At 49.5% G+C, this 12,871-nt stretch overlaps 1 protein-coding gene across 1 annotated transcript in view; it reads left to right on the top strand.

Annotated features, from left to right (window-relative positions):
• Positions 1–4,238: 4,238 nt before the first annotated feature.
• SAMM50 (SAMM50 sorting and assembly machinery component) overlaps positions 4,239–12,871 on the top strand; it is a 34,366-nt gene continuing 25,733 nt past the window's right edge. The window contains exons 1-4 of the mRNA XM_061124365.1: positions 4,239–4,403; positions 9,723–9,833; positions 11,093–11,194; positions 11,917–12,004. Coding sequence (XP_060980348.1) covers positions 4,383–4,403; positions 9,723–9,833; positions 11,093–11,194; positions 11,917–12,004 — 322 coding nt within the window. The 5' untranslated portion in view covers positions 4,239–4,382. The remainder of the gene's footprint in view (positions 4,404–9,722; positions 9,834–11,092; positions 11,195–11,916; positions 12,005–12,871) is intronic.

The raw sequence follows: 12,871 nt of genomic DNA, 5'->3' as shown, positions 1-12,871 counted from the left end.
TTCCCTGCCTCGGGACCCAGGGTCGGGCTGGGCGGTGGGGGAGGAACACGGCGCGTAAAGCTGTCCATCCGGGTGTCACCTTCCCTTCTGCCCACCACTTGTTGACCACAGCAAGCCACATGGACGGGGGCATGGAAATGCAAGTCTACCTTTTGCTCCGAAGAGGAAGAGCAGAAATTCTGGTGAACAGGGTCACTGAAAACCTCAAAACGCCCTAGTCTTTATGGCAGAGTAAATAACCCAGGAAATGCTGGGTTAAAGAAATCCAAACAGGTGTATGCACTTCAGGATGTCTCAGTCTTTGAAATGTTAATACGCGGGGAATGCCCTGGCAGTCCAGTGGGTATGATCCCAGGCTTCTACTTCAGGGGGCAGTGCAGCGGCAAGGACTTGACCCCTGGATAGGAACTAAGGTCCTGCATGCCACACGGCGTGACCAAAAAAAAAAAAACAGTGTACATCGTGACCATCAGAGACGGCAGAGCTGTGACTGTGTTCAACACGTCCTCAGCCACCCTGGCCCTTGTACACAATAGCCTCTCAGATTATTTGGCTCAGGACTTGTATTGCAATCTGCAGGTCAAAGTCATGGCTTATCTTTGAGAGGAGGCTTCCGTAAGAGAATAACAAGGAAATGCAGGAAGAAAGCTTAGTTTATTCAGCATTCACAGTCAGCCAGGCCCCATGCTCTCTCCTTAAATCCTCACTGCGCCATTATGCTTTAGGAACTGCTATCTTCATTTCGTCCTGGAGAAAACTGAGGTTCAGGCAGCAGGAGGATGAATTTTAAATAAGTGTCCAGCTTGTGTGACTCGTGCTTAAAATTTGCTCCTTCTCCTAGGTTATCTTTGGAAATCTGTGTCCAAGTTTTCACACATCACAATCTTCTGTGTCTGAGCTGGGGAGCAGTCAGACCCTCAAAGCCTCCCTTTGGTGGCCAGAGGCAGGTGTCCGGGGCCCTAGGGGCCAGGCCTGTGGGCACGAGCGGAGGGACCTCCAGGTCTTGCCCGGTAAAAACCCAGCACAGCCTGTTATATGTGCTCCCCCCACTTCTTTCATGGGTCGAGAGGCTTCTCAGTCATCTACTTCACCCCCGTCCCCAGACCCTGGGACACGCGGGCATCATTGAGAGGCGGCTAAGAGCCAGTGGCGGGGCCATGTCATGCTGGGTCCAGCTTGGATATAGTGTAAGTTGCTTACTTTTTCTGCGTCTGTTTCATCCTTATAAAAGCTCCCGTGTGTGTGTGTGTGTATGTGTCTGTGTGTGGGTGTGTGTCTGGGTCTGTTTCATCCTTATAAAAGCCCGTGTGTGTGTGTGTGTGTGTGCAGGCGCGCACACGTGCTCTCTCCCTCTAGGCCTGGTTTCAGGCTCTGTACACGCGCACAGGCTCTTTCTTTCTAGGCCAGGCACACCTTTGCATCTATTAACTAACCTTACGAGGTGGCTACCATCACCACCCTCACTTCACCAAAGGGGGATCTGACCCAGAGAGGTACAGGCCCTGCCTAAGTCCACACAGCTTAGCAGTGACAGAATCATGGCTGAAACCCAACCAGCTGGTCTGCCCATAAAGCCAGCTCTCGTAGCCATTTAAAGGGGAGCTAACCTGGTTGTGATCTGCCAAGGGGTGATCCAAAATGGCCTAAAAGAGTGCAAAAGCCCAGGACCCATTACTTCCCAGTGTGAAACAGAAAACAATTAAAACAAAATATTCTGTTTTTGGTCCTTAGCAATCTCATCTCTATTTTAGAGTGGAGAAAAGTAACCCTTCAAGAGGGTGTGACTTGCCAGGGGTCAACAGCTAACTTATAGCCCAGTTCTTATAGCTCACCCTCTCTTGAATGCATGCCCAGACCCAGAAGTCCCCGTGCCAGACCTGGCCCTGCACACCCTTCCCCTTTTGACGGGAGGCCGTCTTGCCTGCCTGTGTCCCAGCCTCGCATCCTCGTTCCACACCTCTCACAGATGGTCTGTTGCCGCCACTGCTCTGTTTCCTCCTCCCCCTTGCTGAGCACCTCTTCCACCCAATTCTGGCCAAGTTCCTTATAAGCAGGTGAGTAGCCCAAGTCTTCAGAGACTTTAGAAATAAGTGATGAAGTCAGACACAGACATAAAGCTTTTTAGAATGCTGCTGTTTAATCACTAAGTCGTGTCCGACTCTTACAACCCCATGGTCTTGCCTGGAGAATCCCAGGGACGGGAGAGCCTGGTGGGCTGCCATCTAAGGGGTCGCACAGAGTCGGACACGACTAAAGTGACTTAGCAGCAGCAGCCGCAGCAGGGACTGTAGGCCGCCAGGCTCCTCTGTCCATAGGATTTCCCAAACAAGAATACTGCAGTGGGTTGCCATTTCCTTCTTCAGGGGTCTTCCCCACCCAGGGACTGAACACGCACTGCAGGCAGATTCTTTACTGTGGGGTTCTTAAACATAATGGGTAAAAGAATTATGTAGCCCACTTTAAAAACTTCAGATCTCCAGGTTCTACTTGGCGGAGGCTGGTTCAGTAGATCAGGGCTGAGGCCCCAGGAATGTGCATTTTTAATATAAGCAGTGTCTTTCTGTCTGCTGTAGCCTACGGTGGGAGAGCAGTAATTTGGGAAATATTAACTGAGTCCCTGAACCACGCCAGGCACCATGCAGCCTCTGGCCTCATGGAGCCAAGGACTGGGCCCCGCCTCTAGGCACCAGGCCAGCTCAGAAAACAGATAACTAGGTCAACTGGCAAGGAATGCAGTGCAGGAAGGGGGGCCTGGGAGGGGCAAAAAGGGGAATATGGACTTACTATTTACCCCAGGAAGGCAACAGAATTAAGGTACTGCCACTTAAATGGGAAAGGGTGTCAGGGTCTCTGGGAAGGGGTGGAAACATGAGACCACAGGATACTGAAAATCCTTCTCTTGTTCTGTCTCGTTTCTCTCACTGCATTTATCACCATGTGTGATTACTTATTATATGCTGTCATTTGAGACAGGAAGCTGTTTCCACCACCAAAATGAAGCCCCCTGTTGCAGGGAGAAGTCAATTCTGACTCCACCTTGAAACTGTTCCACTTGCTTTCTGCTGCTTTTGTTATTACAATCATACCTAATAGCTTGTCTGCACCTCTGCCTGTTAAGCTAAAGTGCCTTTGTGCATAACCCTGTCCACCTGGAGATGGCAGAAAGAAAGGAGTTAACCCATTTCCCTGTCTGAGACTTGCCATTCTAGAAGATATTTCCAAGATTAATGGCCTTTATTTTACTAGGTCTCCTCACCTCGGATCATCTCAGATCCATAAAAGAACCTGGCATCCAGACCCCTACAAGATGGGTTACTTTGAGACATCAGTCTGCCCTCTTCTCAGTCAGCCAGCTTTCCGAATAAAGTCAGACTCCTGGCCTCATTTCCTCCTCTCCCCAGATTCACTGCCTATCCTACCAGGATCAGAGCGAGCTTAGACTCAAAAACACCAGAGCTGTCTTGTTTTCCAATGTGAATAGTCCCCACGTCAGCCCCTGGATAACACTCTCGACATTCACTGCAGTTGAAAGAATAGTGGCCATTGACTCGCTGCTCACTCAGCGCCCTGCCCTGTGCCTGATGCTTTTATACACTCGTGTAAAAGCCTTGTAATCCATCCCTGCCAAGCAGGTAAGACGTCACCTTCATTCTGTCAACGAGGAGCCTGAGCCCTGGGATCTTCAGTGACCTGAAGGGTCCATGTGGCCAGAGGGAGAGATGCAAAGCGCCAATCCCGATTTGTGAGGCTCCGCAGGCAGGAGCGGGGGAAGCCACAGCCGCAGCCAGGCGTGGAGAGCCGCGGCGCTTCGCCAGAGTGCGGTGACAAGCGCGGCACCACGGAGCCAAGGAATGGACACGCGTTTGAGCAAACTCCGAGGAGGTGGCGATGGACAGGGAGGCCTGGTCACCGGGTCGCATACAGTCTGACACGACTGAGCGGCTTAACTGAACTAAACACGAGGGTTAAGGGAAAGACATGAGGCCCCACGCGCTCACCAGCTGGTGTACTGTCCTCCAGGGGCAACTCCGGGGCGCCCACCCCCATAGGCCCTCACGGACACCCGCCATCCACGCGCCACCAGCTCCTCTGAGCGCTACCTAACGCGCGGCGCTGGGGCCGTCTCCAGGTCGCAGGGCTTCCGGGCGTCCGCGTGTTCATCCGGGTCACGGGCGCCTATGAGCCAATGAGCGGAAGCACCGTGAGCCAAGGGGCGGAGCGAGGGCGGGACATCATGGCCGCCCCCAGTCCGCCGCGTCTAGGGGCTTGTGAGTGTTGCCCCAATCCGGAGCTCGGTCACCGGAGCCCCGCCCTCTGTCCTCACCCGCTGAGCCTTCGTCCGGCCGGGGCTGCTCTGGGAAGCGGCGGCCAGAGAGGGAGCCATGGGGACGGTGCACGCCCGGGTAAGAGGCCCAGCGACCCTCACGGGCTGCGTGACCTCGGGGCGGGCGCCGCGGGGAGACGCTCTCGCGGCTGCTCCCGGGGCTGCTCGGGTACAAAGAGGGCGGCGGCGGGGCGCGAAGGCCAGCGGGGAACGGTACCGGGGTGGGGGTGGGGGGAGCTCCAGCGCCGCGCCGCCGCGGGCCGGGTGGAGGAGGCCGTAAAGATGTCTCCACTCGCTACGGCGGCTTCTGAGCTGGAAAACTGATATACAGAGGAGAGACCTGACTTGACCAAGGTCACTTAGCAGTGGGGCCGGGACAGGGCCAGCGGGCTTTCCGCGATGTCCTGCAGCGGAGGAATAAATTCTTTCTGCCCTGAGCGGCGTCTGAGTTCCTTCAGTTCAGTCGCTCAGTTGTGTCCCCGACTCTTTGCGACCCCATGGACTGCAGCACGCCAGGCCTCCCTGTCCATCACCAACTCCTGAAGTTTGCTCAAACCCATGTCGATCGAGTCGGTGATGCAATCCAACCATCTCATCCTTTGTCGTCCCCTTCTCCTCCTGCCTTCAATCTTTCCCAGCATCAGGATCTTTTCCAATGAGTCGGTTTCTTCGCATCAGGTGGCCAAAGTATTGGAGTTTCAGCTTCAGCATCAGTCCTTCCAATGAATATTCAGGACTGATGTCCTTTAGGATGGACTGGTTGGATCTCCTCGCAGTCCAAGGGACTCAAGAGTCTTCTCCCAACACCACATTTCAAAAGTATCAATTCTTTGGCGCTCAGCTTTCTTTATAGTCCACCTCTCACATCCATCTGTGACCACTGGAAAAACCAGAGCTTTGACTAGATGGATCTTTGTTGGCCAAGTAACGTCTCTGCTTTTTTGCTTTTTCCAGTCTCTCTGGCTCAGCTGCTGCTGGGGTCTTGCTAGGCTTTCCTAGAGCAGGAAGCATCTTCTGAAGTCTTCCCACCCAGGCTCAGGAGTCCTCATGTCTCCTGGTTACTGGTCAAAGAGGGAACCAGACTGAGTGGAGGTGGTAATAGTGTCCACTCACTGGGCTGTTGGGAGAATTGAAACACGGTGCATGTAAATGCACTTGCTTGGGCACGGTGTGGAGGCAGACTGCCCAGCTGCTCTCCTTTATTGCCATCTTAACTGAGGCCCAGAGAAAGAATATCTGTCCAAGGCCTTACCGTTCAAGCCTCAGAATGTTCTGAAACAGAATGTTCTGAACCATCTGCATGTTCCTGAGTCCCAGCCCACAGCACAACTTTTTCTGCAGCGTAGATTGTTTCAGTTGTGCTGCTCAGAAGTTTTCGGGAGTTTTCCTGAAAGAATTTAGCACAGATGTCCCAGCATGTTGTCCAGAATTGACCTTAACTTCCCTTTGCCAGATATTTCTTTCAAATAAAACACTATTTGGACCGTGCTGTTGGCCATAGCTTGCCTCTTTCATCACTCGCAATACCTGACAAAACGGGCCAGTGTTTTAGAAGTGAAGTGAAGGTTCCTCATTCGTGTCTGACTCTTTGCGACCCCATGGACTATACAGTCCATGGAATTCTCTAGGCCAGAATACTAGAGTGGGTAGCCTTTCCCTTCTCCAGGGGATCTTCCCAACCCAGGGGTCGAACCCTGGTCTCCTGCATTGCAAGTGGATTCTTTACCAGCTGAGCCACAAAGGAAGCCCATGATTTTTTTAGAACTCAGTTCAAATCATTTTCTACACAAACCTTGTCTCCCCTCTGTTCCTCATTGTGGATGTGCTACCAACCTCCTTGATTGACATTTCTATTCTGGTGCCCTGTTTTAGCTCTGCATTTTTCACTTAACCTTTTAGATTCTTAGTTTCTAGATGACAATAGGAACCACATCTTATTTGCCTTGGATCCCTTGTAGCATCTTGGCAAAGTAAGCATTTGTTCGTTTATTCAGCTCGTGTTTACTGACGGTCAGCCGTGTGCTGCCTGGCACTGTTCTAGGTGCTCGGAGTATAGGAACAAAAAGACTTGGCTTTTATCGAGCTCCTTTGACGCTGAAACTGCCACTCCTTGTTGAATACATTGACAAAAAATAATTGCAGTTTTTTAATTTCACTAGCCAGTGTTTGAATTTTTTGGTTAGAACTCACAGTAAGAAAACGTCCCATATTTGGTATCTAGTGAAGTGAAGTCGCTCAGTCATGTCTGACTCTGCGACCCCGTGGACTGTAGCCTATCAGGGTCCTCTGTCCATGGGATCCTCCAGGCAAGAGTACTGGAGTGTGTTGCCATTTCCTTCTCCAGGGGACCTTCCCGACCCAGGGATCGAACCCGGGTCTCCTGCGTTGGGGGCAGATGCTTTAACCTCCGAGCCAGTGCCCTCATGCATGTGTGAAACAAAAGTTCTCTGAGTCAGGATTCCCAGCAGTCCCGTGGCTGGGGTGCTGTTTCCACTGTTGGGGGGTGGGGCAGTGTGTGCAGGAAAAGTTCAGTCCCGGGTTGGGGAGCTAGGATCCCACACATTTCATGGCAAGACGAAAAAATTAAAAAAAAAAATTGGAATAAAAAAGTTTTCTGAAACAGTATTTACCATTGATATCTATTATTTTTTCTGGTATTTTCTGTCTCATTCGAGTCTATATCACTTTAAAGATGGTGTTCATAACTCATTAAATTTATTTCATGTCCTATTTCTTCCGTTAGCACTGCCTTGCCCAGTGCTTGGCATATGGTGTTCAGTAAAGTTTGTCGACTCACAGTAGACATCTGCTTAAAGGTTATAGGCTAGATCCAAATATTTATTTTAATTCATTTCACTGAATACTTAGCCAGACACTGCAATGTAAATTCTGTGAAGGTGAGACTTTTGCAAGTGCTTGTCACATAGTGGGTGGGTATTTGGTGAATGAATGAATCTCTATTACTGAAACAGTTAATTTAGGACATCAGGCTTTGGTGCAGTTGGTGAGACTGTAAAGACACCATCTGTTGAACTTAAAGTCTAAATTTCGGATTTAAGACTACAAATGGGTGTGGCAAGTCTTTGGTGAAGTATGTTCTATGCTTCAATATTTTAGGAACCATAAGGGAATATTTTTTAGCACAATAGCACATGAACTTAATGTCCAGGCAAAGTCTGTTTGTCAAGCATCGGATTAAGAACAATGAATATGTGTGTATGTTCCTAACCATAGTATATGCTCTGAATGTAGGATTTGCTCATCTGTAATACACTTTTTAGCACTATGTAAACTTAAATACAGAAGCATGTTCATGAAAGGCTGCATTAAAACGTTACTATTTTAGGGACTTCCCTGGCAGTCCAGTGGTTAAGACTTCTCCTTCCAATGCAGGGGATGCTTGTCTGATCCCTGGTCAGAGAGCTAAGATCCCGCATGCCTTGTGTCCAAAAAACCAACAAACATAAAACAGAAGCAGTATTGTAACAGACTCAATAAAGACTTTAAAGAGGGTCCATGTTAAAAAAAGTTAAAAAGTTACTGTTTTGATTTGTTCACATTTTTGAGAAATACAGTAATGATCTCCTGTTTTAAATATTACACAACAAAAATGAAAGGATAATTATGTGAAATAAATTCTATTTCTTTGCCCAACATCATCTTCCGTTTGTACTCATGTAAATAATCTACATCAGTCCCTGAGGGAACCACCGAGTCTGTCTTATTCACAGCTGCCTTCCCTACTCTTAAGCAGACAGTAGGCACTCAGATATTTATTAAACTTGAGAACAAAAGAAAAAAAAATCATTCACTCACCCATTCCATAAGTGAGTATTTCTGATACAGCCGGGCAGGTAAAAATAAAAAGGGGGTACCTCCTGAGGTCATAAACTTCCGCCGAGAGGGATCCCTGTGATGAAGGGACGGATTCTCGCTGAAGAACCAGGGACGGCTCGCAGAGGAGATGACAGCGAGGGTGGTTCTTTCGGCTCATCTCTGGGGAGGAGGCTAGTGATCCTGGGCGGAGAGGACCAGCTGCGCCCAGACAGGAGCGCGAGGGTCGCGTGTGGTCGGGGTCAAGTCTGGAGTAGCAGAAGGGGGCTGCATGGTGGAGCTCCTCCGCGCCCCGCTGAGGAGTCCAGCTGCACTCTGTCCCTGGGGGCGCTTTTAAGGACCCGTCCTTCAGGGCCAGGATGGGAAAGCGGCCATGGTACTGTCAGGTCAGTACCTTTCCAGAGGACCAGTGCTATGATGGAGGATGTGCCAAGAGGCCATTGAACATTCCAGGGAAAAGGCGAGAACGGCCCAGAGTCCCCCCTGCTGCACGTTCCGCAGGCAGCAGACAAGCCTGCACACTTCAGAAGTGTCTCTCTGTGGAGAGCGGGTGGAGGAAGGGCGCAGCGGGTGACCGGTGCCATAGTCCTCCCCAGAGCTGCCCGTGTGTTCAGCCACCTGGGGCCACTCGAGTCTCTGGGAATCCCCGTGGTTACGCAGTCACATTGTTCAGTCGCTCAGTCGTGTCTGACTCTGTGACCCCATGAAGTGAAGTGAAGTCGCTCAGTCGTGTCCGACTCCGCAACCGCATGGACTGTAGCCCACCAGGCTCCTCCATCCATGGGATTTTCCAGGCAAGAATACGGGAGTGGGTTGCCATTTCCTTCTCCAGATCTTCCCTACCCAGGGAGTGAACCGGGGTCTCCCGCATTGTATTGGCTCCCACTTTGCCATGTGACCCTGTGGACTGAAGCAGTTATGTTATGTCATAAATATACAGTATTATATGCACATTGTTTTGCATACTATTGTATTATCATGTCTCCATAATTTTTACTGTAGAGTCCTTCCTCAGAAGATGCTTGAACACTTTTGAGGCAATGTCCCTTCAGACTGAAGGACCACTTTCTGGCATATGCTACTCCCCTTAGTGTGTGAGTGAGACTTTCTGAACCAAAACAAATCTATCAGAGTCCAGAGAAGTATCTTTTAGTAATTGGGTTTGTTAATGTAACTATCCTAGATTGTATCTAGTTATGGTTTAAAAAATTAGGATACGTTCTGTAACAGGAAAGCAATTTTTGTTTGTCTTCAGTGAGTCTTAGGTATACAGAACTCAGTTCATGGAACAGTCATTGTAGTTTGTGCCTGACCCTTTTGTTGACTAATTTTCACCTTTGTTTTCTGTAATAACAATACTCCGACCCCGAAGGGTCACTGTCAGCCGAAGGCTTGTAAGTCAACAGCTGCTTCCTCTCACTGTGCTCCCCACCCGGTTGCCACCAGCACTAGAACGAGCTGTGGTCCTGGGTTTCCTGGAGCGTCCTCTAAAGACAAAAACGAAAAGATTCTGGCTTTTTAATGTGAGTTCATTTATCTGCGGTTTCCCCCCACTCCCTTTCAGAGTTTGGAGCCTCTTCCTGCCAGTGGACCTGATTTCGGAGCATTAGGAGAAGAAGCTGAATTTGTTGAAGTTGAACCTGAAGCTAAGCAGGAAATTCTTGAGAACAAGGATGTGCGTATCCCATGGAGGGCGAGGGCTCCATACCATTGTTGCCAGAAGCGCAGGCTTCCACAAGCCACTGGGGAAACAGACAGGGATTCACCTTGTTGACACCTTTATCAAAGAAGAGTTTGCAGCCAGCTACATTTTAGAAAGATTGGACACTTAGAGAAATAGCTTCTGGTTTTAGAGGAATAGTTTTTCCTTGGTGATTCTTTACACAGGAAGGGTAAACAAACACATTTTTGTATTTATGTTACAAAAAAACCCAAAAGTATTTCAAAGAGAAACTCAAGTGGTGCTAAAGTTTAACCTTTGTTCCCTCCTCCCAGAAAAAAAAAAGACTTTGGGTCTTGAATGAAACTTTTTCTAAACTTTGTTGTCTTTGAAATTAAATAGGGAAATGTAAGCACATTTTCATTAGTTCTTTTTTCTATTTTAAATTTACTTAGTTTTAATTGGAGGATAATTGCTTTATCCTGTTGTGTTGGTTTCTGCCGTACATCAACCTGAATCAGTCACAGGTGTACATGTGTCGCTTCCCTCTTGAACGTCCCTCCCACCTTCCTCCCTTTCATTGGTTCTTTGATTACGATTGTAGTATAGTGTTCTGATCACCTGTAAGTCATGCAGGCCCTAACACTCCCCGTTACGCCTGCTTGATTTTTCTCTGTTACTCACTACCATCTACTGTACTATGCACATTGCCTGTTTCTCGCCCCTTTAGAATATAACCTCCATAGAGTCAGAAATTTTTAAGCTTTGCTTGCTGATGTATTCTCATTGTTCAGTGTGACACTTGGTTCATAGGTAATCAGTGCATTTTTATTGAATGAATGAATGAACTAAGTATAGACAAGGGAGAGACTCTGAGCTAGTGTTTATCGTGCTATATTGAAATCCACACAGGATCTCTGGCAGAATACTAAGTTATTAAACCAGGTCACAGTCGGCATCATCCAGAGGCCGGTGCCCCAGGGAGCATGTGGGGAAGGAGGTCCAGAGGATCTCTGCACCCTGCCTGGCTTTAGGACTGACCTGGCCCTTGGTCATCTGGCTGCAGAGACCTTGTAAGTCTCCTTCGCAGGAAATACAGACCCAGTCAATTCAAGGGACCAGTTTTTTGAAAAGGCATGGAATTAAGAAACATGGATCATTACATTAAAAAAAAAAAGTCTTCGAAGCTAGTTTTAGGTTTGCACCCTTGGCCTGAGGCCTGACCTTTTGCCCTGTCTTGTTCTCAGCAGTCTGTGTCCCCTTGTCACCTCCAGGTGGTGGTTCAACACGTTCATTTTGATGGACTTGGAAGGACTAAGGACGACATCATCATGTGTGAAATTAAAGATGTTTTTAAGGCGAAAAACCTTATCGAGGTAAGTGTCCCCCTGTGCGTGGCCTTCCCATCCCTTTCCAAAGACCCCATGGCCCTCTACCCGTACCACTGGGTACCCCGCTCCCACTGATGAGCTTGCCTCCTACCAGGAAGGGGGCTGAACCCCCTCTGTTAACTGACATGCTTTCGCGTCCACCCTGACCCCAGAGAAGAGGTGTTCCCCCGTCTTGCCCGGGGCCGCCCCTCCCCCGTGTTCCTCACGGCCGTCCTGGCTTTGCCGCAGAGCTGCTGGTGGGGGGTCTTGATCCTCCCTGCACCCACCCTGGTGCTCAGCGCACTTTGCCCTCAGGGCCCTGCATGACCCTGGGGGGGTGGGCTGTTCACTGCCACCCACCCCGCTGACTCCTCGGGCCCTTACTTGTTTATGCACCTGCGTCTCTCCCGGTTGCACCGTCCTCTCCTCTGTGGCTTCCTTGTGTCTGTCTGCTCACGGAACCACACTTAGGTACCTGGCGGAGTCGCCAGCAGCTTCTTCGTGACCATGGGGACTGGGCTGCCTCCAGTCCCTGTTTTATGTGATCTCTTAAGTAGTGTTCAGCCATTCCCACTTTTAAAAGTATAGTTTTTTTTTTTTTAAGATTAATATTCTTCTCAGGGAATCATCAACTTCGCACGAATGCCAAGCGGCCAGCCTGGTCTCACTGCCACCATGTATATCTCTGTATGTTGGAGGAATACGCTGTCTGTTTTTCTCTCTTACAGGTTATGAGGAAGTCTCACGAAGCCCGTGAAAAGTTGCTGCGTCTAGGAATATTTAGACAAGTGGATGTTTTGATCGATACGTGTCAGGGTACGCATCCTGGTTGCAGCTTCTCTCTGATTCACCATTTCGTCCATCCCCCTAGGATCACTATTTACGTGTCCAGGCAGAGAGCACATGTGTTCTCAAGGAATTCACTGGGTCTTCATGTCAGGCCGAGGGAGCTCAGGTGACTTTGAAGATGCTGCTTGCTGAGCCCCTGGATGGGACCAGGGTTCTGAGAAGGAGAGAACTGGGCTTTTTCAGGATAACCCACCCCAGCAGGTGTCTGAATGAGCTCTTGGCAGATTCCACCTAAATATGTGTTAAGAAGAGGAGGCAAGTGGGAGTCAGATTTCACTTTTGAGTGTCTGTTCACTTGCTTGATTGCTATGTTATTGGGCAAACTGTCTTCCCTTGGTGTTTATTCTTTGGTTAATGAGTCCCTGCCATGGGAAGAGACCGTGGCAGACAAGACATGGTGTCTTTCCGAAGGAGCTTCTGGTCAAGTGGAACAGGGCTGGGGACAGACAGAAGTGAAGACAGTTCAGTAGTAGGTTGTGCTGTATGGGGGCGGGGCGCTGCAGGAGGAGATAGTCTCTCGGTCAGCAGAGGCAAAGTGGATCAGAGAAGACTTCCTGGAAGAGGTGACGCAGATGCTGAGACCTAAAAGATGTGAGTGCGTTTGGGAAGCAGGACTGATGAGGCATGTTCTAGGGAGAGAGAATAGACCCAGTGGCCAGAGAGAAAGGGTCATTGGGTGGATGTTAGGGCGCCAGAGCCAGAAGGCAGTTGTGGGGAATGAGTGATGCAAGATGAGGCAGAAGGAGGATCAGGAGACCGAATCCTGAAGGACTCTGTATGTGTTGATTCACTCCATTCCGAAGTCCTCTGAAAAATACATATTTGGAATGAATC

This window comes from Dama dama, chromosome 22 (assembly GCF_033118175.1).
Source record: "Dama dama isolate Ldn47 chromosome 22, ASM3311817v1, whole genome shotgun sequence".
NCBI lineage: Eukaryota > Metazoa > Chordata > Mammalia > Artiodactyla > Cervidae > Dama > Dama dama.
The sequence above is the reverse complement of the archived record's forward strand: the minus strand, read 5'-3'. Positions and strand labels throughout refer to the sequence as shown.